General features: G+C 38.8%; 1 protein-coding gene across 1 annotated transcript in view; it reads left to right on the top strand.

Annotated features, from left to right (window-relative positions):
* Positions 1-24,560, top strand: part of LOC126413203 (uncharacterized) — a 91,730-nt gene that overhangs the window by 52,856 nt on the left and 14,314 nt on the right. The window contains exon 2 of the mRNA XM_050083099.1: positions 16,622-16,795. Coding sequence (XP_049939056.1) covers positions 16,622-16,795 — 174 coding nt within the window. The remainder of the gene's footprint in view (positions 1-16,621; positions 16,796-24,560) is intronic.

The raw sequence follows: 24,560 nt of genomic DNA, 5'->3' as shown, positions 1-24,560 counted from the left end.
CTTTAGTGCTGGACCAGGATTCGAACCCATTCAAGCGCAATATGTGTAAATGTTGAGGAATCTGCAGTTTTGAAAAGGAATCAAATTCCACGTTGGGGCGGTCTGAGTTGCATTCCCAGTTCAGAACCAATTTTATCGACATACAGAAGCTCAAATAAAAGATGGAATAAGCGGCCTGTACCCTACATAGAGTTTGTTTCGTCACTAGAAATGAATAACTAGTATAATAAAGGTTACTGGTGATAGAGTTTCTACATTCGCCACTCCTGACTTTATTGTGGTTCAACCTAACGTCTACTTGGTAGAGAAGGAATATCATGTTTAATGTGAATTTCAGACCACAATGCCATTACACCTTCTTCATTTGGCGTAGCCAGAAGAGAATAAAATCTGTCCCTCCCTATCAAAAATCATCGGCTGAAGTTTAAATCGAACCGAGAACATACGTATATCAACATATTATCAATCTAACAGACTACTCAATCCTCCGCTCAAAACGCTGTTGCGCGACAATGGAACAGAATTCTGACACAGAGGCTCCATGTAGTGGTTTGGAGCATGTTCAGTACATTCATTTACTCGCATGACCGAATCGGCATGAACTAGCTGCCTCAGTTACCCAGAGCATACATTCGACTCTATTTTGTAATCACCGAAATAAAATCACATAACTGCCTCCTACACAGAACTGCCAACAGCGTAGAACGCAGAAATTTAAATAGGAAGTGCTCCTTTCCACTTGAGCTACTCTATTGCGCTATCTGTTTGTTGAAAACGTCGTGCAGTGCAAAAGAAAAGCTGTAACTGTCTGTCTCTCAGAAGTCTAGATCCGGTCATATGCATTATCTCACAACACTGTGGAATGCGGAAGTTCTGGAGGAATTGTTACTGACTTCTGGACGTGTCATAGCTACGTGTAAGATAGTGGTGTCAAGATAAGCGTCGGGCACCATAGGTAAGCTATCGCGAGTTCGAGTACATTCACTGCTACATTTTTTTAAAACGCAATTCTGTGATCTGCTGAAGTTATCGATCTAATGGAACTTGGAACATAATTCCATTCACTTCTCAACCCAAAATAGTGGCATGTAAAAAAAGAGCTAACTTTTGTGTTATTTTGTTCTTTTCAGGTTTAATAGACGGCTAGGCAGCAGATGCGTCTCAAAGCCTTTGTATTATGTATGGGGAGAGCGCATAGCGCCAAAATACGCCATAAAAGTATTTTCTACATTAGCTGTCACGTGGTGGTGGCATTTTACTCTTCTTCAAACCTTGTTTGAAAGCTGTAACTCAGAACAAGTTTTCTGCATGCATGTAATCAATAAACCGTATGTGCATTGTCAGACTGTTATAAATAATATCAGAGAATTTGCATTATCGTTGATGATAAATTTCTCTCTCATGTTTACTATTATTTTAACAACACAAAAGAAACCTTACACAAATTGTGCACTGTACTATAATAAATGAAATAAAACCACCCATGATAGCCTTACGAGGAAAGTCTGTTTTATTAAAACTATCTGTACACAAGCATGCCTCTATTGGCATGATTTTGTAAAATACTACTCACTTAGATTTCGATTGAGTCTGTGCTTAATTGGTATGCTGTATCATTCTCAAGAGGTATGCAAATGTGGCATTTAATTAATAAAGTTATGTATTCCCAGAAAGCCAAAATTAGCTTGTCATCAGCGCTAAGAGGCGTTACCTGTACTGCAGCATTGTAAGTTTTCCACCACTGCACTATGAGCCGAAAGTATTTTCTTGCAATTTCCTTGTCGATGTTTGATCTGACTGCTTGTAGCTCCTTCACAGAAGGGATAAAAACGTTGCCGTCAGTGAGACTGGAACCGCGAACCTTAACAAACGCGTTTTCACGGGTCAGCACGTACTCACATAGCCAGCGCTGTGATATGTATTCTAGTTTCATCTTACGTGGCCAATTGTGGCTAGAACTCGTAAACAGATACTTAAATGACGAGATTAGTCGCGATTTCCACGTGCAACGACTTTCCTGGACCGAAAACCGCAAATTTACAATCATTTTTTACACTTCAAGCGATAATAATTCAGATTATTCAATGGAAATGACACGGAAAAATCAAGTGAACTTTGATGCTTAATTCCGTACACACCAGGAAGTAACTCGTCGATCACAGAGTTGCCAAACATACCTTGCCGTGTTGCCAAATCTCAGTTACAGTACCAGCAGGAAGAAGGCGAACCGATGTGAGCCTACAGAGGCTTGGGAAGAGACCATAGCTGGCGTCTCAAAGACGCAGCTGCTACAGCCTGACATATGTAATGCGTCTGATTCGCAGTTCTGTAACTAGGTTTAGGGACTCGAACGTAGTTACTAAAAATACTCAGAACTGACTGCAAACTAAGCATCAGAAATCAGTAACTCTCATAGTTGTTTTTATATTCTTTTCGTAAGTGTACTCAAAATTAAGAAACTCATTCAAGGATGTTTTCGTACCTCACCAATAGTCGAACACAACAAAGAAATAAAAATAAATAATGTGTTTGAGTGTGTGAGAGAGAGAGAGAGAAGAGGGGGAGAGAGAGAGATAAAAATAAAGAAGAATGAGAGAGAGAGAGAGAGTATAAAATTGTTGTAAAGAAATTGAATCATGTTATGTAAAGAAATGTTTCATTAAAACGACACGTTCCACATCATTACAAAATGTCGTATTCATGGTCTATGGAAGAAGTATTAATCTAATCATCTCCTATTGCTAACTAGCCATGAAGAGTCATGAATTACCGAAATTTTCGCCAATATCAGTAACCACATCAAAACTTGAAAATAAAAGAGGACAGTTTTTATAATAAACCAGGACTCCTATCAAGACTCTTTTGTCCCTGTTAACTGACCACGAAAGATGTCTGATATACCTCCATTCAGAAGTAACAAAGTGTGCATGCATTTAAAGATGAAGCGCATGATGTGAAGTTCTGTGATGGGGATACGAACCAAACACATAATCGGATTGTTAACTAAGTAAAATCAAATGTTACTTATCGGTTTTTCTTACCAGCTGCTAGGTGTTTCAATGTAAAACAAGGATACAAACTTTTGTGCCTGAGCGACAATCGAACTGCACACCTACCGTCCTTTATCATCCACGAATATACCTTAAGTACCAATTGCTTACTCACCAACAGTAAGATGTGTGTGTGTTTGACCAGAAATAGACACCTATTGCGATTGTTGGCAACACATGAACAGACATTAAAAATGAACGTTATTTTTCACTAGCAGGTCGGTGTGCACGTGATAGGACTTGAAATGAAATTATGAATATTTTTGTACTGGATCAGGATTTGGATCCACATACTTACCTTTGGAGGAGACCTAGAGAAGATTGCAGTCTTGGGAAAAGGAACGAAATGATTGAACTATACTGTCCCGAGAGATTGAGATCCTTGAAAGAGGGGATACGAATTCGAATCACAGTCCAGCACCATATTTTTCAACGACTCTAGTTCAATCAAGTACAAGAAAATAAGAGCCCTATTCCTTTAAATGGCTACCGGTTCATCAAATAAAATAAAATTTTCTAATGTAAGTAAGTTCACTGGCGACAATATTTCTGTTTGCTGTGCCTTTTGCCTATGTCATTTCCCAGTTGGTAATGAAGGAACGTGATGTTTAATGCGTATTCTGTGTGATAACGTCTTTCTCTCGAAGGTCCCAGAGGTAAAGTAAATACGTGTGTGCCTCTTAAAAGTAAATGTCTGAACCCACGCATTGCACATGTGATAGCTCGTTCCACCAGACCATTGTGGCCACATTACCCAGCCCCAGGAGTGTGCTGTAACGGATGATGTGCTTAGCTTACAATATTAGTCACGGTGGAAAAAATGCGAGTCTGTTAAATGGTTAAGTAGAAGCAAGCTTCTGACGCTGAGATTATGCTATTCTCATGTCAGCAGCATTGAAAGACTCTTCTAGGCATCATAGCCTCGATGTGAAGCCATTTTGAAATTATCGCTAATTCGGCAAATTTCTTAGTTCGAGAAAATCCATTGTGAAGTGTGAAGTTACCGGATAATTCGAATAGTACCGTTATTATTATTATCGTCTTCTTCATACTGCTGCTGGAACACATGTGATTGAAGATCATTTAATGCCTTTTGGTCACTAAAGGATAGTTGCCCAAGAACAGGTTCTTTCCCTGTCTACAGAATCATTTTCATGTTAATATCAAACATCAGCAACTACTCGTAGATTACATTGAAACTAAAGTAATTGATTAAGACCTTATTTGATAACAAAAACGCGCTGCCTTTCTTCATTTACTTGCGACTAGAAATTGCCGTCGAATACTGTCAAACCAAAAGCCAAGGGATCTTACTGCCTTCCGATATACGTCACGGTCAGTTCTTCCATTTGAAGTGATCGATGTGACCTGTTTCAAGTTGTGTATGACAGAGAATGTTTTAGAAAATCAATTGTTTTCCTTTGCAATAAACAGAAATATTTTCATTCTAAGCTATCCAATTCCAAATTTTCGCAATGTTAGTTCCTATTTAATATTCGCTTCTATAATGTAGGAAAGTATTTCACAGTTGCAAAACCTGCATCCAACTCATTGACCTTACACTTAGTCGCTGGCCATTCAGTCCAGCTCAGAGTGATACCAGTTTAAGTAACCCAACGTAGCGAAGACTGTTTGCCAGTGCTCTTTCTCACCGGAAAATACGCAATTCACTCACTGGACTCCATACGTACACTGTAACAGTAATTTCTGTGCGTATGCAATGCATGCGGATTGTAGAATTCAGTGTTGCTCTCTCTTCCACATTTGTATACAATGCGCCTGACCTAAACGGGCCCTTTATCATTACACGCCCTGGGCAGTGCAACATCATACTGACAACAGTAATGTGCTTATATTGACAACCTCACTGTTCGTTTTACCTGATTTGGTAATCATTTAAATAAAACAATATGACCTTCCAGTGGGAGACATTTCGTCCCACTTTTCCTTCTGTGAAATTTATCACTAAGCTTTTTTGGCTTCCAACCAGCGAAATGCGGCAGAGTACGGCCGGTAAACGATTCACAAACCACGATTTAGTGCCGTTAAAACAATTTCTTTAAACATTGTCATAGCTGAAGGAATTTAGTTTCTTCTTAAATCGTCTTAAACAGCAACGTTCACAGATATCTCAAATAGGAAAACTCTTTATCCAGGTACGAAGGTTGTAAAACAAACTTCACACAGTTTGTGTCAGGTTGATCTTTTCGTCCTGCTGACATGAGAACAGCATAATCTCAGCGTCAGAAGCTTGCTTCTACTTAACCATTTAATAGACTCGCATTTTTTCCACCGTGACTAATATTGTAAGCTAAGCACATCATCTGTTACAGGACACTCCTGGGGCTGGGAAATGTGGCCACAATGTTCTCGTGGAACGAGCTATCACATGTGCACTGCATGGGTTCAGACATTTACTTTTAAGAGGCACAAACGCATTTACTTTACCTCTGGGAACCTTGAGAGAAAGACGTTATCACACAGAATACGCATTAAACATCACGTTCCTTCATTACCAACTGGGAAATGACATAGGCGAAAGTCATAGTAAACAGAAATACTAGCAGCTGGTAAGAAAAACCGATAAGTACATTTGATTTTACTTAGTTAACAATCCGATTATGTGTTTGGTTCGTATCTCCATCACAGAACTTCACATCATGCGCTTCATCTTTAAATGCATGCACACTTTGTTACTTCTGAATGGAAGTATATCAGACATTTTCCGTGGTCAGTTAACAGGGACGAAAGAGTCTTGATAGGAGTCCTGGTTTATTATAAAAACTGTCCTCTTTTATTTTCAAGTTTTGATGTGGTTACTGATATTGGCGAAAATTTCGGTAATTCATGACTCTTCATGGCTAGTTAGCAATAGGAGATGATTAGATTAGATTAGATTAATACTTCTTCCATAGACCATGAATACGACATTTTGTAATGATGTGGAACGTGTCGTTTTAATGAAACATTTCTTTACATAACATGATTCAATTTCTTTACAACAATTTTATACTCTCTCTCTCTCTCATTCTTCTTTATTTTTATCTCTCTCTCCCCCCCTCTTCTCTCTCTCTCTCTCTCTCTCTCACACACACACACACTCAAACACATTGTTTATTTTTATTTCTTTGTTGTGTTCGACTATCGGTGAGGTACGAAAACATCCTTGAATGAGTTTCTTAATTTTGAGTACACTTACGAAAAGAATATAAAAACAACTATGAGAGTTGCTGATTTCTGATGCTTATTTTGCAGTCAGTTCTGAGTACTATTAGTAACTACGTTCCAGTCCCTAAACCTAGTTACAGAACTGCGAATCAGACGGGTTGGAGTCCTGGGAAGGAAAAAAATTAATGTTTCCTCTCGTCATTTCAGTTAAAACCTCTAGCTACTGCCGAGAAAATCCGATATTCACGGTTGATTGTATTTCGATTATAATTTGATTAGGTTCTGGGTTCGAATCGCTGTCCAACACAAAGCTTTGCCTGAAGGCATTTCAAGTAAGTTACTTGTGAAGAAGCAATATTTAACACCTCTCGTAGTTCGTTAACAGGGGCAATAGATGCTGGGTAGGAATTCCTGTTTGTTAAAAATGTTTACGTTATGTAATTTAAAGTTGATATTTGCTAAGTGATACTGTCTAAAATCGAGGTGTATCACTCTCTGTATGCATAGTCACGATTGACCGTTAGTTTCCGTCAGTCACGAAATGTTTGCCTAGTCTGCATGACCTGGGTTTGAATCCATATTAAGAACGAGTTAGTTCGTCAAGTTATTTGAAGTTCATACATATTCTGATCTAGCTGCTCGTGAATAACTTAAATTTTTAATGTCTTTTGTGTTAAATAATAAGTACGGTATGTTACTTTGAGGAGGAAATCATGAAAACGACGAACTTACTTCGTGCGTTACCTATCTGACGTAGTACTGAGAGTGGTAGCATTTCAGGTACGTCATTTATTGTAATAAATGCGAGCTCACAAGCCTTCATGACAGTCTTATCTGTGATAAGGTGTTCCCTGATATTTGTAGTATCTTGGTATAGCATTACATCTTGAGTTATTGCGATACAGAGCAGTTTTTTCTCGTGGTGTCTTGTTGGAACCATTTTCAATAGTCAAACTACTGTACCGAGGAGCGATTAGAGGACCTGCTAAACAGCTGCGTTGTGTGGGTTGCATGGGAGTCAGGCGAAATGTAGTTCAGGTCGTTCGGATACTTTCGAGCATGACTGTACATCAAGGTTAAACAAACAGTTTTCCTTATACATCATACATAGATATCTTACAGAACTGTTCTTGATGCAAAGAAGCATAACTTTGCAATTCAGTTATGCTTTGTCGATGCGCCGTAGCACATTTTTTGCATAATATGAAAAGTAATAGTTTAGGCATTGCAATGGCAGAGGGTGAGAGAGATTTAACAGTTATAGCAAAAAATACCCTACGTTACAATAAAGTTGTAGCAAAAATCTCCATGTGACATATGTGTTATATAGCTTTTTGCAGAAATGTCTCAAAACCGACTACTTCAGACATCCACTGTATAATGGGTGTAGAACCATAAGAATACATCTAGAGAAAGGACTTCACAGTCCAAGTTGTTGCTGTGTTGAGGTGAGTTAGCACACCTTACGTAAGATGAAATTTAAAAGTTAAGGTGATGCTTTTTCAACTGTCATTGGACTTAAAAGTTGATTAGTAGAAGAGACAATACGTGTAAATGCTCAAAAAATAAAGTCTTAATATCTGGGGGGAGGGGGGGGGGGGGAGGGAGACGAACTCTCCTGTGTAGCACCCTTACGTTTGGGATAGTACATAGCGTTAGGCAGACAGTATAGTATAAAGCCGTACTTGAATGCGATTCCTTAATAGGACAGTATAGTGCGTTAGCCAGATGGTACGGCGTAACACTGTACTCAAATGCGCTACTTTACAGGTCACTGTAGTGCACTGCCCAGATGGTATGGTACAGTGCTGTACCCAAACACTGTCGTGAGTTTATAAGAGTGTGCAGTAAGGAGGCACACATGAGGGGCAATCTCCCTTCCTCCCAGAGACCTCCTTTATCTGAAAAAAGTGCATGCTGAACTCTTAAGTTTCATCTCACTTCTGGCATTTGGCTATAACCTCAACCTTTTGAAAGCATAAGTGTTGTAACCTCTTCTCTGAAAGCTATAGCATCACGATATAAATTACAATATATTCATTATAGTAGCCTGGAAATCTTTTGTATCTTGAAAGCGAAGCTTACTGCCTAGCCTACGTATCCTCATAGCCTAATGTTAATGCCTGTATCATTAACAAAATACCTGCTGATCTCAGATTCCTTTGCCTGTCCTAAAGAATGTGATTGACTGTTATATCATTATGGAATTTCTATATCAGAGGAAAAAATTCGTTTCAGAGAGTACGCCATTATCCGTTCCCATAAGCGTACAGTTTCAAATAATTCTAAATCCCTACTTAATAACTAATATTAATACAGAGAACCATACAGTGATTTACAAAATCACACAAAATAAAACAATTCTCTTTGATACTCTAGTCTGAAACTGCTCAAAAAATATAGAAAAGGTCATTATTTACTAGCAGTACGAACAATTCTACCAGCACCGCAATCTCGAAATATTATTGGCACCTTTATTCGAGGTTTTAATAGTATCTTGCCTGCATACCTTAGATAGCGAATTGCGACCTACATTGATGATATACTAATAACAGAGATTACTTGGCAAAGTCATAACCAGGTGCTGGACAAGCTTCCAAGTGTTGTTTATGGTTGTGGAAGTATATTAAACTTAGAAAAATGAGAGGTCAAATTTGTTGGGCATATTGCGATCGTCTTGGGGACCCAACCTGTTCCTGATAAAGTTGAAGCAATCAAAGATTTCCAGTTACTTCAAATAATTAACAAATTTGTGCATTTTTTAGGTCTTTCAAATTTCTGTAGTAGCTTTGTCTATCTCAGAATGTGGTAACTACACCACTTTTCAGGAATTTCATAACATGGAATGCTGTTCTAGCTGATCAAAAATACCCAGACACCCGTTGGTGAACATTAAAATGGGTTGTGTTCAAACTTTATCTGCATGATGACATGAACTCTGCTGAAGATACTTTCATTTAGATGTCTTAGTGTGTGCTAAGGAACAGCAGCCCATTATTTCTCAGGAGTCGAAACCAGAGGAAGTAGAGATATTGGACACTGAGGTCCGGAGCGAGGTCGACGTTCTAGAGCATCAAAAAGGTGTTCCATTGGTTCAGGTTGGGGGACTTGGCTGGCCCGTCTGTTTTAGGAATGCTGTTGTCCACAAACCATTCTCTCACTCATGCTCACACATGAAAACAACTGTTCTGTGCAAACAATTACTCTAATGAAATTTGCTGGCAGATTAAAACTGTGTGCCGGACCGAGACTCGAACTCGGGACCCGAGTTCGAGTCTCGGTCCGTCACACAGTTTTAATCTGCCAGGAAGTTTCATATCATCGCACACTCCGCTGCAGAGTGAAAATCTCATTCTGGAAACATTCCCTAGGCTGTGGCTAAGCCATGTCTCCGTAATATCCTTTCTTTCAGGAGTGCTAATTCTGCAAGGTTCGCAGGAGAGCTTCTGTAAAGTTTGGAAGGTAGGAGACGAGATACTGGCAGAAGTAAAGCTGTGAGAACGGGGCGTGAGTTGTGCTTGGGTAGCTCAGTTGGTAGAGCACTTGACGGCGAAAGGCAAAGGTCCCGAGTTCGAGTCTCGGTCCGGCACACAGTTTTAATCTGCCAGGAAGTTTCATATCAGCGCACACTCCGCTGCAGAGTGAAAATCTCTTTCTGGAAAAATTCCTATAATTTACGCAGTGTGCAATACTGCGAAATGTGTTCACATCTTTTTGAATCTGTCGTTTCCTGAAACGCAGTAAGACAACCAAACCCTAACTGTGAGAAACACCCTCGTACCTTAAAACAGCTTCTTCTGTAGTTCACTGTTGGCAGTGGACATGATGGCAGTTAATGTTCTCTAGATATTCGCTGAATCCAAACCCTTTCATTGGACTGCCACAGTATGCAGTGCGATTCATCTCTCCAAGTCACTCGTTTCCCTGTCTAATGGTATAGTTCTTTTCACCACCTCAAACGTCGCTCAACGAAAGGTGAATACAGGTATGCGTGGCTTATGAGCAGCTGCGCGGCTGTTGTACCTCACTGTTTATAACTCCATATGAACATTCACTGTACTAGCTGAACTGCTGGTAGTACTTTAGAAATCACAGGGGATTCCTTCTGTTGATTTCATGTGAAATTTTACAACAGTCCTCCACAATGTTCCATGCATTCTGTCCACCAGTCTATGAGATCTGCCAGGTCTTGGGTTATCTGGGGTAGTTCATTCACGTATCCACTTCACAATCACATCACCAACAGCCAAACTGGACAGTTTTAGAAGGCATGAAATTTCCATGGTGGGTCTGTTACTCAGAAGAGGTCCAACGACTGCTTGATCTAGCTCTCCTGACTGACCCAATCTGCTGCTATTGCTTCTCAATTTATGACACGATACTCCCCACCTCCTTTCATACTGCCAAGCCCACTTCTTGCGAATTTAATGGTCAATTTCACGTTATAGAGGGGTGTCCGGATGCTTCTGATCAGATAGTGTATGTCGTCGGATAATTGAATTCTGTCCTCCAGGTTCTCATGAAGTATGAACATAACTGTTAAGTTACAGAGCTGAAAGCATTGGCTGTTGTTGGCGGTTCACTAAGTTTCGTTGTTATTTATTTGGTTGAATGACAAAAGTTTATACAGATAACACAACTTTACAATTTTCTATGAGCACCAAGCTAGTACAAGGAAAGTCAATTTCACTGTCGCTTAAATTTTTGGAAAGGAGAATTTGTCTTTTGTATTTAGGTGTGACATTTGAGAATTTCATCACATGTTCTCTTGCGGATGTAGTCAAGAAGCAGGACAAGGATCCCTTCTTGAAGGAAGTCATGTTGAATGGAGAAGTTGGTACACTCATTACAGTTATGTGAATTCTGGACCTAACATGTACTGAAACAAACACTTTGATATTTGTTGTTTCATTAACATGGAAAAGAGGATTTGCTGTATCTCAGTTACATGCAAGGCATGTCGAAAGGCGGAACCTCCGATGGTAATTCATCAGGTTTAATTGTTTTCTATCATTAGTACGAAGTTAAGGGAATATGCTGCTTTTGATGTGTTTGGACTTGTGGCAAGAACCTCCAAGGGTATTTCGTAGATCGTTGTAGCTGTTTAATTCACCTCGAAATTTATGTCTTTGACATTCTGAAGGGAACCACTAGTAAATCTGTGTCACATGCTTTTGTGAAAAATTTTCTTATATTGGTTGGTCACATGGAAATAAGAAAGGAGGATAAGAGTTTATCATCCCGTTGACAGTGTGGTCATGAGACATGAAGCACTAGCTCGGAATATGAAAGTATAGGAACGGAAATTATCTGTGCCGTTTTCAAAGAAACAGTCCTGGAATTTGCCTCGAGCAATTATACAAATAATGTAAAACTTAAATCTGGATGGCTAGATGGGGATTTGAATCCTCTTCCTCCCAAATACGAATCCGGTGTGCTAACCACACTGCCACGTCGCTCACTTTGGTCATATTCATTATTCATTTCTGATGACAGTCTGCGATATTGGAACAGAACTCACTGTCGACGGAAATTTAAAACTGTTTTTATTTCAGCATATCAGTCTACATCGAACTCATCAAAGGGTGTAATGAATGAACTTAGGAAGTTTGTCGTCTTTACTATCATCATCATCCTTGGTTTTGGGAAACGTAATTCAACAAATGTGAGCAAGTTATTAATGAGTTACCAAAAGACTCCATTTCGTTGTGAGAGTACTTGTACTGAAGAATAAGTATCCTCTGGATAAGGTTTGGGAGCGTGTGCATTTATCTTGCATCTTGAAGCTACAGCATACACATGCGATAAAATAGCTTCGTCTGATATTCAGCAGGCATTGTAGAGCCTCTTCTATTAGCAGATCGACGAATAACTGTTTAACCAATGATTGATGTACGAATTCCGATTTCAGTACATGATTTATGGGTGAAATACTTAAGTCTAATGATTGAGGAAAGTGTACACACCCCCAAGGGCACGATGGTGGGTTTAAACAATTCGTCATTCTGAGCTCTAGGGCCCATTGTTGCTAGTTAAGTAATTTGGAGTATCTAGTAAAATAGTCATTTTTGACTGAATCACCAGAGAGTCCGAAGGGTAATGGTAATCTTTGTACATAAGTTAGGATAAGATACTGTCAACACTGTCTTAGTATATGAACACATTGGTTAGTGTGACCTACCTGTCACTCATTAATGACTCTTTTGACATGTGGGCACAACAAAACTTCACAAGATTCATGACACAAAGCTGTATATCTTCCTTTTATTGTACTATCGAACGACGAAATTGAGCTGTGGCTGGCTCATGTTGTGCATTGGATTAAACCTTGGTTGCTATTCTGTGTTTAGTCTCCCGCGGTTATCGCGATTATGCTCTTGTCCTCTCTCTCCACGAGTGGCAGGAGCGGTGTGTACGAGTGTTCGCACTATCTTTGGCCTAGTGCTTATAGTTTCTGGTTGTGCTGTGTGCGACCAGTAGGTCGGTTGGTTTGGAGCAGCGAGGAAATCTCTATGGCACAGGGTGTGGCCAGAGCCGCTGGTGGCGTATACGTGTGGTCGGAGTGTGTGGTGCTGTTCCCATTGCTACGAGGTCTGTGGCTCACCGACCTGGACACGAAAGTTGAGTTTTGACTTAATCTATCAGTAAGTCACGGCTTTTCACATTGTATCGTTTGGATTTGTTGTCAGCTGTTGGGACAGTCCCACGACCAACAACGTGTGTTTTCAAGCTGGCAAATTTTAGCCACGCTCCAGTGGAGTTTAACTGTACTTGGTTATTTTGAATTGAAGTGCGCCAGCGGAATCTTCTGCCTTGTGGCCGTTAACGTTCCGGTTACCTGCCCTGGCCGTTGACGTAAATTCAGGCAGTGTATTTTCCTCATCGTGTTGTCGCTGTCCATCACGGTGCCTAGTTTGACAGCTCAATGTATAATTGGTTCTGGGCGCCAATACTTTCTACCTTTGTTCCATTGCACTCCCTGTTGTGTGCTGGCGGGTGGAGCGGAAGTTATCTTGTCGATGGGTCAGTTGACTGTCTGTCTGTTGGGTTGTCTTCGGTTCTAGAATGGTTGGGCCGACTGCCTGTTTCACCTGAGCGAACGTTAGTGTTTGAATTCCAGGCCGACCCTCGCAAATTTCTGAGCACTGTTGGGTGTACTGCCTTTTGTTATTTGTTCTTGTTGTTTGTACTTGTATGGCTTCTAGCCGATTTTTAAATTAAGGTTGTTTTGCTCTTCAGGTGCCAGATTGTTTGGGCCTTCAGCCTAGTTAAAGAACTATATTAAGTTAAGGCCTTTTGGCTTTTAAAAATTTAATTTTGGTTTGAGTCTTAAGAGATGGGCCTTCAGCCGATTTTTTAAAAAAATTGAAGTTGTTTTGCTCTTAAGGTGAGATTATTTGGGTCTTTAGCCTAATTGAAAAAATTGATTCAAGATAAGGCCTTTTGCCTTTTAAATTTCTGATTTTGGTTTGAGTCTTAAGTTATTGGCTTTCAGCCGATTTTAAATTAAAGTAGTCTTGCCCTTGAGGCATGAGATTGTATGGCGTGTTCAGCCGGTTATTGTTGTTGTTGTTGTTGTTGTTGTCGTCTTCAGTCCTGAGACTGGTTTGATGCAGCTCTCCATGCTACTCCATCCTGTGCAAGCTTCTTCATGTCCCAGTACTTACTGCAACCTACATCCTTCTGAATCTGCTTAGTGTATTCATCTCTTGGTCTCCCTCTACGAATTTTAACCTCCACGCTGCCCTCCAATGCTAAATTTGTGATCCCTTGATGCCTCAGAACATGTCCTACCAACCGAGCTCTTCTTCTAGTCTAGTTGTCCCACAAACTCCTCTTCTCACCAATTCTATTCAATACCTCCTCATTAGTTATGTGATCTACCCATCTAATCTTCAGCATTCTTCTGTAGCACCACATTTCGAAAGCTTCTATTCTCTTCTTGTCCGAACTATTTATCGTCCATGTTTCACTTCCATACATGGCTGCACTCCATACAAATACTTTCAGAAACGACTTCCTGACACTTAAATCTATACTCGATGTTAACAAATTTCTCTTCTTCAGAAACGCTTTCCTTGCCATTGTCAGTCTACATTTTATATCCTATCTACTTCGACCATCATCAGTTATTTTGCTTCCCAAATAGCAAAACTCCTTTACTACTTTAAGTGTCTCATTTCCTAATCTAATTCCCTCAGCATCACGCGACATATTTCGACTACATTCCATTATCCTCGTTTTGTTTTTGTTGATGTTCATCTTGTGTCTTCCATTTAAGACACTGTCCATTGCGTTTCCTTAATCTAGCTTCTAAGATAAGTCGTAGGGTCAGTATTGCCTCATGTATTCCAAAATTTCCACTGAATCCAAACTGATCTTCCCCGAGGTCGGTTTCTATCTGTTTTTCCATTCGTCTGTAACGAATTCGCGTTAGTATTTTGCAGCTGTGACTTATTAAACTGATAGTTCGGTACTTTTCACATCTGTAGACACCTGCTTTCTTTAGGATTGGAATTATTATATACTTCTTGATGTCTGATGGTATTTCGCCTGTCTCAAACATCTTGCTCGCCAGATGGTAGAGTTTTGTCAGGACTGGCTTTCCCAAGGCTGTCAGTAGTTCTAATGGAATGTTGTCTACTCCCAGGGCCTTTAGAGTTATTTTACGTAAACGTACCCCTTTTACGTACATTGCATTATTCTCATGAACAGAGACATATAACTATGCAACAATTTTTCTGTTGTCTTCTTTAGAATTATCACAGTAGTGCAGTTAAGGCTACGTGGTGCATTTTCTCCATAACCTGCAGTTGCAGAAACGTCGTCACTATCTCCGCCACAGAATAGTATGCTTTTTCATGCATTATAGGTTACAAGTGGCAAATACATTTGTGCCGGTCAAGTCGATACTATACGACGAGAGTTCATACACGATTAATTAATTAATGAAAATCGCTCCACTACCTGTGAGAACTTTATTGAGTTCACTGCTGGGCTTAGCCTTTTCATTAGGCCTTTTTCAATTGGTTCTGGGAACTATATATATTAATCTTATGTACAACAGAAGAAGAGAAACAAAGACCTACACACGTACTACGTGTGTAGATAGTGTGCAAACTTGTATTAAATTGTAGAGAAACAACGTCAAATGATTAAAAAAATTCAAGTCATGTGGATTTAAAAATTTGTGTATCCAATGACAAAGTGCTGAAATTGGGCTGTCAAGATCGTAAAAACAATTCAGTAGCAGAATGAGATTTTCACTCTGCAGCGGCGTGTGCGCTGATATGAAACTTCCTGGCAGATTAAAACTGTGTGCCGGACCGAGACTCGAACTCGGGACCTATAGTATACAGTATATTAGAAGTATTGGCGTGCTTTAGTTTTAAGAGGATTTGAGTCCTGTGCAGTGTTTGTAGTCAGTGTTCAAGCTTGTAACTTTCGGAATCCCTTCAGAATAACACCCAGTTGTTCAGAGATATGCCACATCCGAAATACTATTATGGCAGTCATGTTGCCTTGTCATGGTTCTATGATAAATAATTTTGGGATACATTTCAGGGCAAACCATGCTTGGAGAGTTTCATGAACATCTAGAGTTAATTTTTTATGAAGTGCTTGTCTTCCAATCAATCAATTGTATGGTCGATGTACATCTTTTGAGTCACAGACAGATTTAGTGAGGAGAAATGAAGGTCTAATGTCTTGTAGTATATTGTCTTAACGGGCATTGTAATTCTCATCAAACAGTGGCGAACTATTTCTGATAAATTTAATAAGTGAACATAAAAATTACGAATGTTTATTTTAAAAAAAGCTAATCCCTGAAGGGGCGGATACAAGGTGAGTACGAATGACGAAGCATACTACACCTTCCATTCTCTTTTTATGAAGAACCGGATGTCCCTCGGAATTCTGCCGTAAGCTATTGTCAGTGCCAGATTCGAAATGCGTTAACATACTGACCAGTCTGTTTCCGAGACGTTCAATACAAAGGCATACATGTGCTAAACTTACTTGAGGAGTTCACAGCTATGTTTCTTCCAGTCAAAATTCTCGTTAATATCCACGCCTTAAACTTCGGAACATTGAACATTTGGCAACTCCTGTTATGTGCTACTATCTCCTGCGATGTTACACTCTTGGCTGCGTTTGTTCCATAGTAGGGAGAGTCTATTAGTAGGCTGTTTCATCAGAAAAATTACTCTCAGTATCTTCTGCCGTCTTCTATCTAAGCGTATCTGTAGTCATTTACGTGGAATTTACTGCACATCAGAAAGCATTAAGAGTATTTGCACAGCCACCATGTTCTGATGGATACGCACACATGCGTGTGTAGAATTTATAAGCTGGAGGAACTAACGGGGTTCACCGACGCGTGAAACAAAACTCGTTTCGAGGTCATTGGGAGGAGACCGTGTTCGTAGAAAAAAGGAAGGTCCGAGTGACGTGATCTACGCACTGGGATTCACACGAAGAGGCTGCTGCTTATATAAAAGACCAGCTGCTGCCGCTGCTAGCTCAGAACGGACTCGACACCGCAGCTATGAACTCTTACATACTCGTTGTACTCGGTAAGTGTCCGTGTTATCTAATTAACAACATACGTCACGGGCGGTATGTAAAATGCTAAACCTCACGTAACGTGGACGACGTTTATCTGTGCGCTTAATTACTGATATTCAGCAAGATAGAATGATCCGCGTTGAATAACAAAGAGCCAGTAATAACACTTAAACTGTTTATTATTCATTTATAATAATTATGCCTGTATATTAGCTGGATGCAAATTCCAAAATTTCACTACTGAAATATGCTTGTAGAGGTACAAAATGAAGTGTTTAATATTTTGTTGGTATCCATAACACAGTTTAAACATCGTTTTCCATCAGGCACTTTAATTTTCTTTTTTTACAGTCTACGACGCAGTTTGATGCGTCTGACAGAAATCTCTCTGTGACACAACACTAAATATTTTTTATTTTATTTTCGCTGCAATTGTACCTCAGTTTTGCGATGCTGTGTGCTTCGTGTTTCAATACAAATTTACCTAGTTGTTGCATTACAATATTTCTTTCTGTTCGTACTAAACACGGTGCTTTAGTACCGATATCACAGAGACGAAGTTTATGTGACAGCACACCGCGCTTGGTACACGCGGCTCTCGGGGACCAGAGTACAGCTACAATACCTGAGGATGTCCGAAACCGGTCGTGCGAAAATAAAGAAGTTTACAACGGAAGCGGTATTTTCAACCTCTGCTAATTTTTGTTTGTTGGGTGTGAATACTGTACTTGTATCATCAGCAAAATCAACTGGATTTGCATCTTTATGGATATAGTAAGAACAATAAGGGATGCAAGACTGAATACTATAGGTCCCCACTGCTAGTTCTTGTTTGGTGGGTTGATTACTATACTTGCATCATCAGCAAGGCTTTCCATCTTCGTGAATATAGAGAGACAAATCATTAAATATAGTAAGAACAGTAAGGGACCCAGACTGAACACATTGGGACCCCATTGGTGGTACCTCCCCAGTTTGTGAAATTTGCAGATTTTTTTCATTATGTGAACTGTTTAATTCAACCCTTTGCACTCTTCCAATTAAATGTGAATTAAACCATTCGTGCGCTGTCCCACTCATACCACAATACCGAAGCTTGTTTGGAAGAATTACATAATTTACACAATTAAAATACCTTGAGAGATCACAAAAAATTCCAATTGGTCATGTTCGGTTATTCAGAGCGTTTAATATTTGATCATTGTGAGCACATGTACGATTTTTGGTTGAAACCCTTTTTCAAAACAAAAGTGACACGTTGTTAGTGCTTTAGTTCCACAGATATGTGAAGCTACTCTTGAATACATTACTTTTTCAAGTACTCGTATTTTGGATAAAGGTGTCAGAAGTGAGATTGAGCAGTTAGTTTTTCGAACATCAGATTTATCCTTCTTTTTATGCAATGACTTAACAATAGCATACTCAGTCTATCAGGAAAAGTGCCCTGTTTCAGTGAGCTATTACATATGTGGTTGAGAGTCCTACTTATCTGCTGGTAACAAGCTTGTTGTACTCTGTAGGAAGTGCCATTAATTCCAAGTGAGATACTACTTTTGAGTAAGTTTATTATTTTCCTAATTTCAGAAGGGGAGGTGGACAGATTTTCAATTTTAGCAAACTGAAATAAAGATTGCCTTTTCTAAAGGATATATGATTCCTGTTTCCTTCACAACTATTAAAAATGATGATTATAAATATTTTCAACTTGTGGATTTTTAAATAAACTTTCCATACAGTTCAATGGAGTGCCCATCTTCCTATGCTCTTTGTTGCCCTGTTTCCCTTTCAACAATACCCAAATTCTTTTAATTTTACTTTCAGATGTGCTAATTGCAGACATAGTACATGTGCTTCTGGATTTTTTAATAATTTTCCTTAATAACAGTACAGCACTTTTTATAGCACAGATATTTGTCTGTTGCTCGGTCATTATTCTTTCTTGCTATTACATCCATTTCTCTCTTCTGGTTACCAGGAATTACATGGTTTCTTAGAATTATATTTCACCGTCTCCTTAGGGAAACTATTTTCCAATTTACTCACAAACATATCATGATACAAAGTTATAGATATTTTAAATATGCATCAAGTTCTTGATACACCTCATACTGTTGTAACTGCTACAAGCTTTCCCTAAAATTTGCAGTTGTGAAGTGGTTAATTGAATGCACCATTTTGGAGGATTTTTGTGCATTCCTGTATGAAGCTACCTCAGATACTGGAATTAGCTGTGCATCATGATCAGAAAGATCATTGTTAACAGGATAAATCATTAATTGATTAAATTTTATCTTGGTCTATGAAGATATTACCTATCAGTGTTCTGCTTTCCTGTACTACTCTAGTATGAAGAACTATTACTGATGCCAAACTGAAAGAAATGAGTAATATTTCAAGGTCATTCTTCCTGTCAGGCTGTTTGAGAAAATCTACATTGAAATCACCACAAATAATAGATTGCTTTCCACTGTCTGACAGGTAGCACAACAACAGTTCCAAGTTTTTCAGAAATAACTGTCCCAATGGGGACCTATAAACATTTACAATTATAAAAGCACCATATTTAGTTTAAGCTCAGAGACACATGCTTTTGTACAATGATCTACACAAAATTTTTTAGTTTCCAAATTTTTGACACTATAATAGCTTATATATGACCTCCTTCTTTCTCCATATTGGCTCTCCTTATATGTGCTGAAAGCTTATATGCACCCACAAATACCTTTTCCAAATCTGTGACTATATGATGTGCAGACAGGCATAGAACATCTATTAAATCCTCTGTTTCTAAACCTTCAAAACAAACAGGAATCTCATCTACTTTGTTTTTTAATCCTCTGATGTACTGATGCAACACACTAACATGGTTTCTCACTGCACTTTTATAAGAATCTTGTGATATTGTAACATCTTTAGTACCTACTTGCCCACTGAGTGAAACAATGCGGTGTTCAAAGGGACCTTCGTGTTGAGGATAATTAGAACACTTTTAAGTAAAAAAAACTTTGTCTGTCACTCCCAGGCAGAGAACTTTTTCATCCTAGTATGAAAAAATTTCACTATTCTTAGGCCAAGGATCAGTGATACAACTGCACAAGACAGTCATATTCTCGTCTTTTTTGTCGCTTTCTGTCGTTCCTTACTTGCAGCAAAGTCGATGGAGGTGTGTTCTGTCTATGCAACTAAATGAAAGGTAGTTTGCTTTTTGCCATACGCTTCTTTTATTTGTGTAGTATCTTCAGCGGCCTGAAATACATGTTTCTTTCTATACATATAAGAAATATATTACATTGGAGTTAAAATATATTACTATGATACACTTTGTTATGTTTTTTTCTTGTTTTTCGCATTAGAAACAACTCCTGTAGCATAGATATCGTGATGTTAAATAATTGTTTGGTGTTACTATTTACAGTGTTCTTAGTCCATATGTGTGGTCCTGGAGATGTGTCCATTGGGTGATCATGCTTCAGTTGGCGGATCTCTGGCGCTTTCTCGCCAACATTTGTTATAACGTATCACCTGCACTTTTCATTTTGTGATCTACATGTGTGTGTTGTTTACAGAGTGTAGTGCTGCCAACTGTCGCCTTGTGTTCATCTTCCCTCTCTTGTTTGTCTGGTATCTGTGGACTGATATTTTTCATTTGTTGTGTGTTCATATATACATATATATATATATATATACATTACATTTCCTATTTCTGTTTGTCTGCTTATACTGATTTCGTCAATAATTACCTTGTTTTTCATTGCAAGGGCTCTTTGAATGTGAAAGTTTTCTTGTAATGGCAGGAGTTTTTTGTTGTGTAATTTCGTATTTTTCATAAACGCATCTGCAGTTCGCAAAACGGTGGTTTCTTATCCCCGGTGGTGGTCATTTCTTCCTGTGGGAGGTTAGGGCTGATTCTGAATTTCGTTTACTTTTTCTCTATCTTTCTCTATTTGCAGGTAAGCTACTTTACCTGTTTGTGTTGTCTTTTCTGTATAGTTCCTTTAATGCGTTAAGTAATGTGCCTGTACAGAGAGTAGTGTTTTTATTTAAAGCTAGTTTGCCTTATGCTGTTGTCATCTGTATGCTGAAGTTCTATTGCCACGTTGTGGTATAGGTTGTGGCTGGATTTCAGTATTTTTAAATCTGTTGGTATTATATATGGGTGGCGGGTAGGGGCTATTGGGTGGTCAGCAAATGTGTTATGGGTGCTGTTACTTTTTAGGGGTCTGAGGTGTTCTGAGTATCTTGTTTTGAAGATCCTGCATGTTTATCTGATGTATACCGATTGGCAGGTGTTGTATGTAAGTTCACATATTCATGATCTGTTGAATTTGTCTCTGCCTGTCTCCTGTTTTCTGAGTCTTTTCTATGTTGTTTTGTTTGTCCTGTATCCTATTAGAATTCCTTGTTTGTTCAATATGTTGCCTATTCTGTGGACAGTTTTGTTATTGTGGTTCAGTATGTGCCATTTCTTGTTTGTGTTGTTGCACAGTTGTGTCTTACATAAGACAATTCTTTGCATGCTGTGTTGATCTGTGTTGTGTGAGGTTTTATGTGTGTGTTGTGCATTTATTCATTTTTCTCTTTACAAATTTGTTGGTTTAATTTCTCTGTCATATGGAGCTTGTAACCATTTTAACGATTTTCCTCTGCTATCTGTTTTATCCTGTTTAGCCCATGTGTGTAATTCTGTTAGCCTATGGGTGTTCTGTTCAATCTGTGGAGCATGAATATGAAGTTTGGTCGCCTGTGTGGTACTGGGTGGTTCGATAGATTGTGAATGGTGATGCTTGTGGTTGTCAGTTTACTGAATATTGTGCAGTCATGGGTGTTGTTCGCTTTTTGTGTGATGAGGTCCCGAAAGTTTAGTTTGTTGTCTGTTTCTATTTTTTTACTGAGAAGGGAATTATGGATGTAAGTTGTTTACTTCATTGTGAAGCTGTTCTGTATGTGTGGTTGGTTATCAATGAGGAATATTATATCATCAATGTAATGGTACCACTATACTATTTTTTTTGTCTTACTATGTGTGTTAAGATCCTGTTTTCTAAGTTGTTCATGAATATGTTCGCTAGGAGGTCACTAACTGGTGATCCCACTGGCAGCCCTTCATGTTGTGAATAAAATACTTTGTTCCCCATGAACTAATTTTGTCCTGTTATGGCTTTGAGTATGGTTGCAATTTCATTAATGTGTGTGTCTGGTGTCTTTCCTTGTTGTTTTACTCTTTGTATGGTCATGTTGATTTTTTCATTTATTGGAATACAAGAGTACTTGATGTGACATCAAACAATAGAAGGCTTGCTGTTTCTGGTATGTCTATGTTCTTAACCCTCTCCACTAGTTCCATTGAGCTTCCTAGGTTCCTACTGTTTTTAGAAGCATCTATTTTGCTTTAGTATTGTATGTGTATGTTGGGCAAGGTGGTATGATGGAGTATTTCTGAAACTGATGACCAGCCTTAAAGGGGAATGTTCTTCGTGTTCCTTTGGTAGGGGTTTTAGAGATGGTGCCTTTGGATTTTTTGTGTCATTCATTTTATCTGGCCTACTGAGAATGTATTTTTGATGTATTTGTTTCGATGTTTCTCTGATGTCTTAATGTTAGGTCACTGGTCAGTTCAGTGATATTGTTGTCCTTCAGAAAAACTAATGTTTTACCTATGTGTTCCTTTTTGTTCATAACCACACTAATGTTCCCTTTGTCTGCCCTTATTAGTATGGCATTGTTTTGTTTTATTTTTTTAGCTTGTTGGTTTTAGTTTCCTCTGGTGTTTTGTCATTACAGATTATGGTGGATTTGTGTCTTCTGATTATCTCTGTTTTTTCTGCAGCATCTAATTGTCTTGTTTATGTTCACATTAAAATTTGTTCTTTTATAATGTGCTCAGATTCTTTATGAGATCTTCTATTGTTTTATATGAAATGTGCGTATCAATGTTGTATTTTGGTCTCCTTTGGAGTAGGATTTCTTCTAGTTTGGCGAGAGTGATGTCAGTTAGGTTGACCATTCTCTCATGGAATTGATGTTTTTGATTGTGATGACTGTTTGTGGTGGGTGTACCTGTGCTGCTTACAGTCTGTTAAGTTTTTTTCTTTTGTTTATCCTATTTTTCTTTCTTTATTTTCTGTATGTGTGCCTTTTCTCTCTCTGTTATTTCCTCAAAGTGAGCTGATATTGCAAATTTATTAGCCAATTATAAATGTATTTTGTAAAGTTCGTTATTGAGTAACTGTTTTTTTAGAGTGTAGTTCCCTAATTTCATGTTTTAGCCACATAATCTCCACCTTCCTTTTCACTTTACTTGGTTCAGATGACACGCTGTTTACAGAGTTTTTTTATATAGTTTGGAATTACTTTATGAGTTAAACAATTTGTATTAAACTGTTTGTTGGCAGTTGTCTTCCAAAGTTGCATTAAGGTGTTCCTGTGTTTATTGTAGAGTTTGCTGGGGAATGCCAGACTGGGCAGAACCTATAACCTATAATTCAACTGCAAACACTAAAAGAAAGACATTGCTGCAGATCCAAAAGATGAATATTGTCAGTTGTTGTTTGTAAATGTGACTAATTTGTTTCTTGTTCGGTAAGCAGTGTTTAATCACAATTTCTTCAATATGTTTGCTATGTGGTATGTTGATTTGTGTTTGTATGTTAAAGTGTACAACTTGTTTCTCCCCCCCCCCCCCACGCCCCCGCCCATGAACCATGGACCTTGCCGTTGGTGCAGAGGCTGGCATGCCTCGACGATACAGATAGCCGTACTGTAGGTGCAACCACAATGGAGGGGTCTGTTGAGAGGCCTCGCAAACATGTGGTTCCTGAAGAGGGGCAGCAGCCTTTTCAGTAGTTGCAGGGGCAACAGTCTGGATCATTGACTGACCTGGCCTTGTAAAACTACCTAAAACGGCCTTGGTGTGCTGGTACTGTGAACGGCTGAAACAAGGGGAAGCTACAGCCGTAATTTTTCCCGAGGGCATGCAGCTTTACTGTATGATTAAATGATGATGGCGTCCTCTTGGGTAAAATATTCCAGAGGTACAATAGTCCCCCATTCGGATCTCCGGGCGGGGACTACTCAAGAGGACGTTGTTATCAGGAGAAAGAAAACTGGCGTTCCACGGATCGGGGTGTGGAATGTTAGATCCCTCAATCGAGCAGGTAGGTTAGAAAATTTAAAAAGGGAATGGATAGGTTAAAGTTAGATATAGTGGGAATTAGTGAAGTTCGGTGGCAGGAGGAACAAGACTTTTGGTCAGGTGAATACAGGGTTATAAATACAATATCAAATAGGGGTAATGCAGGAATAGGTTTAATAATGAATAAAAAATAGGATTGTGGGTAAGCTACTACAAACAGCATAGTGAACAAAATTATTGTGGCCAAGATAGACACAAAGCCCATGCCTACTACGGTAGTACAAGTTTATATACCAACTACCTCTGCAGATGATGAATAAATTGATGAAATGTATGATGAGATAAAAGAAATTATTCAGATAGTGAAGGGAGACGAAAATTAAATAGTTATAGGTGACGGGAATTCGACAGTAGGAAAAGGAAGAGAAGGAAACATAGTAGGTGAATATGGATTGTGGCTAAGAAATGCAAGAGGAAGCCGCCTGGTAGAATTTTGCACAGAGCATAACTTAATCATAGCTAACACTTGGTTCAAGACTCATGAAAGAAGATTGTATACATGGAAGAACCCTGGAGATACTAGAAGGTTTCAGATAGATTATATAATGGTAAGACAGAGATATATGAACCAGATTTTAAAT

This window comes from Schistocerca serialis, chromosome 7, assembly GCF_023864345.2.
Source record: "Schistocerca serialis cubense isolate TAMUIC-IGC-003099 chromosome 7, iqSchSeri2.2, whole genome shotgun sequence".
NCBI classification, from domain to species: domain Eukaryota; kingdom Metazoa; phylum Arthropoda; class Insecta; order Orthoptera; family Acrididae; genus Schistocerca; species Schistocerca serialis.
Note: the sequence above shows the minus strand (reverse complement) of the source record. Positions and strands in the feature narration are given on the sequence as shown.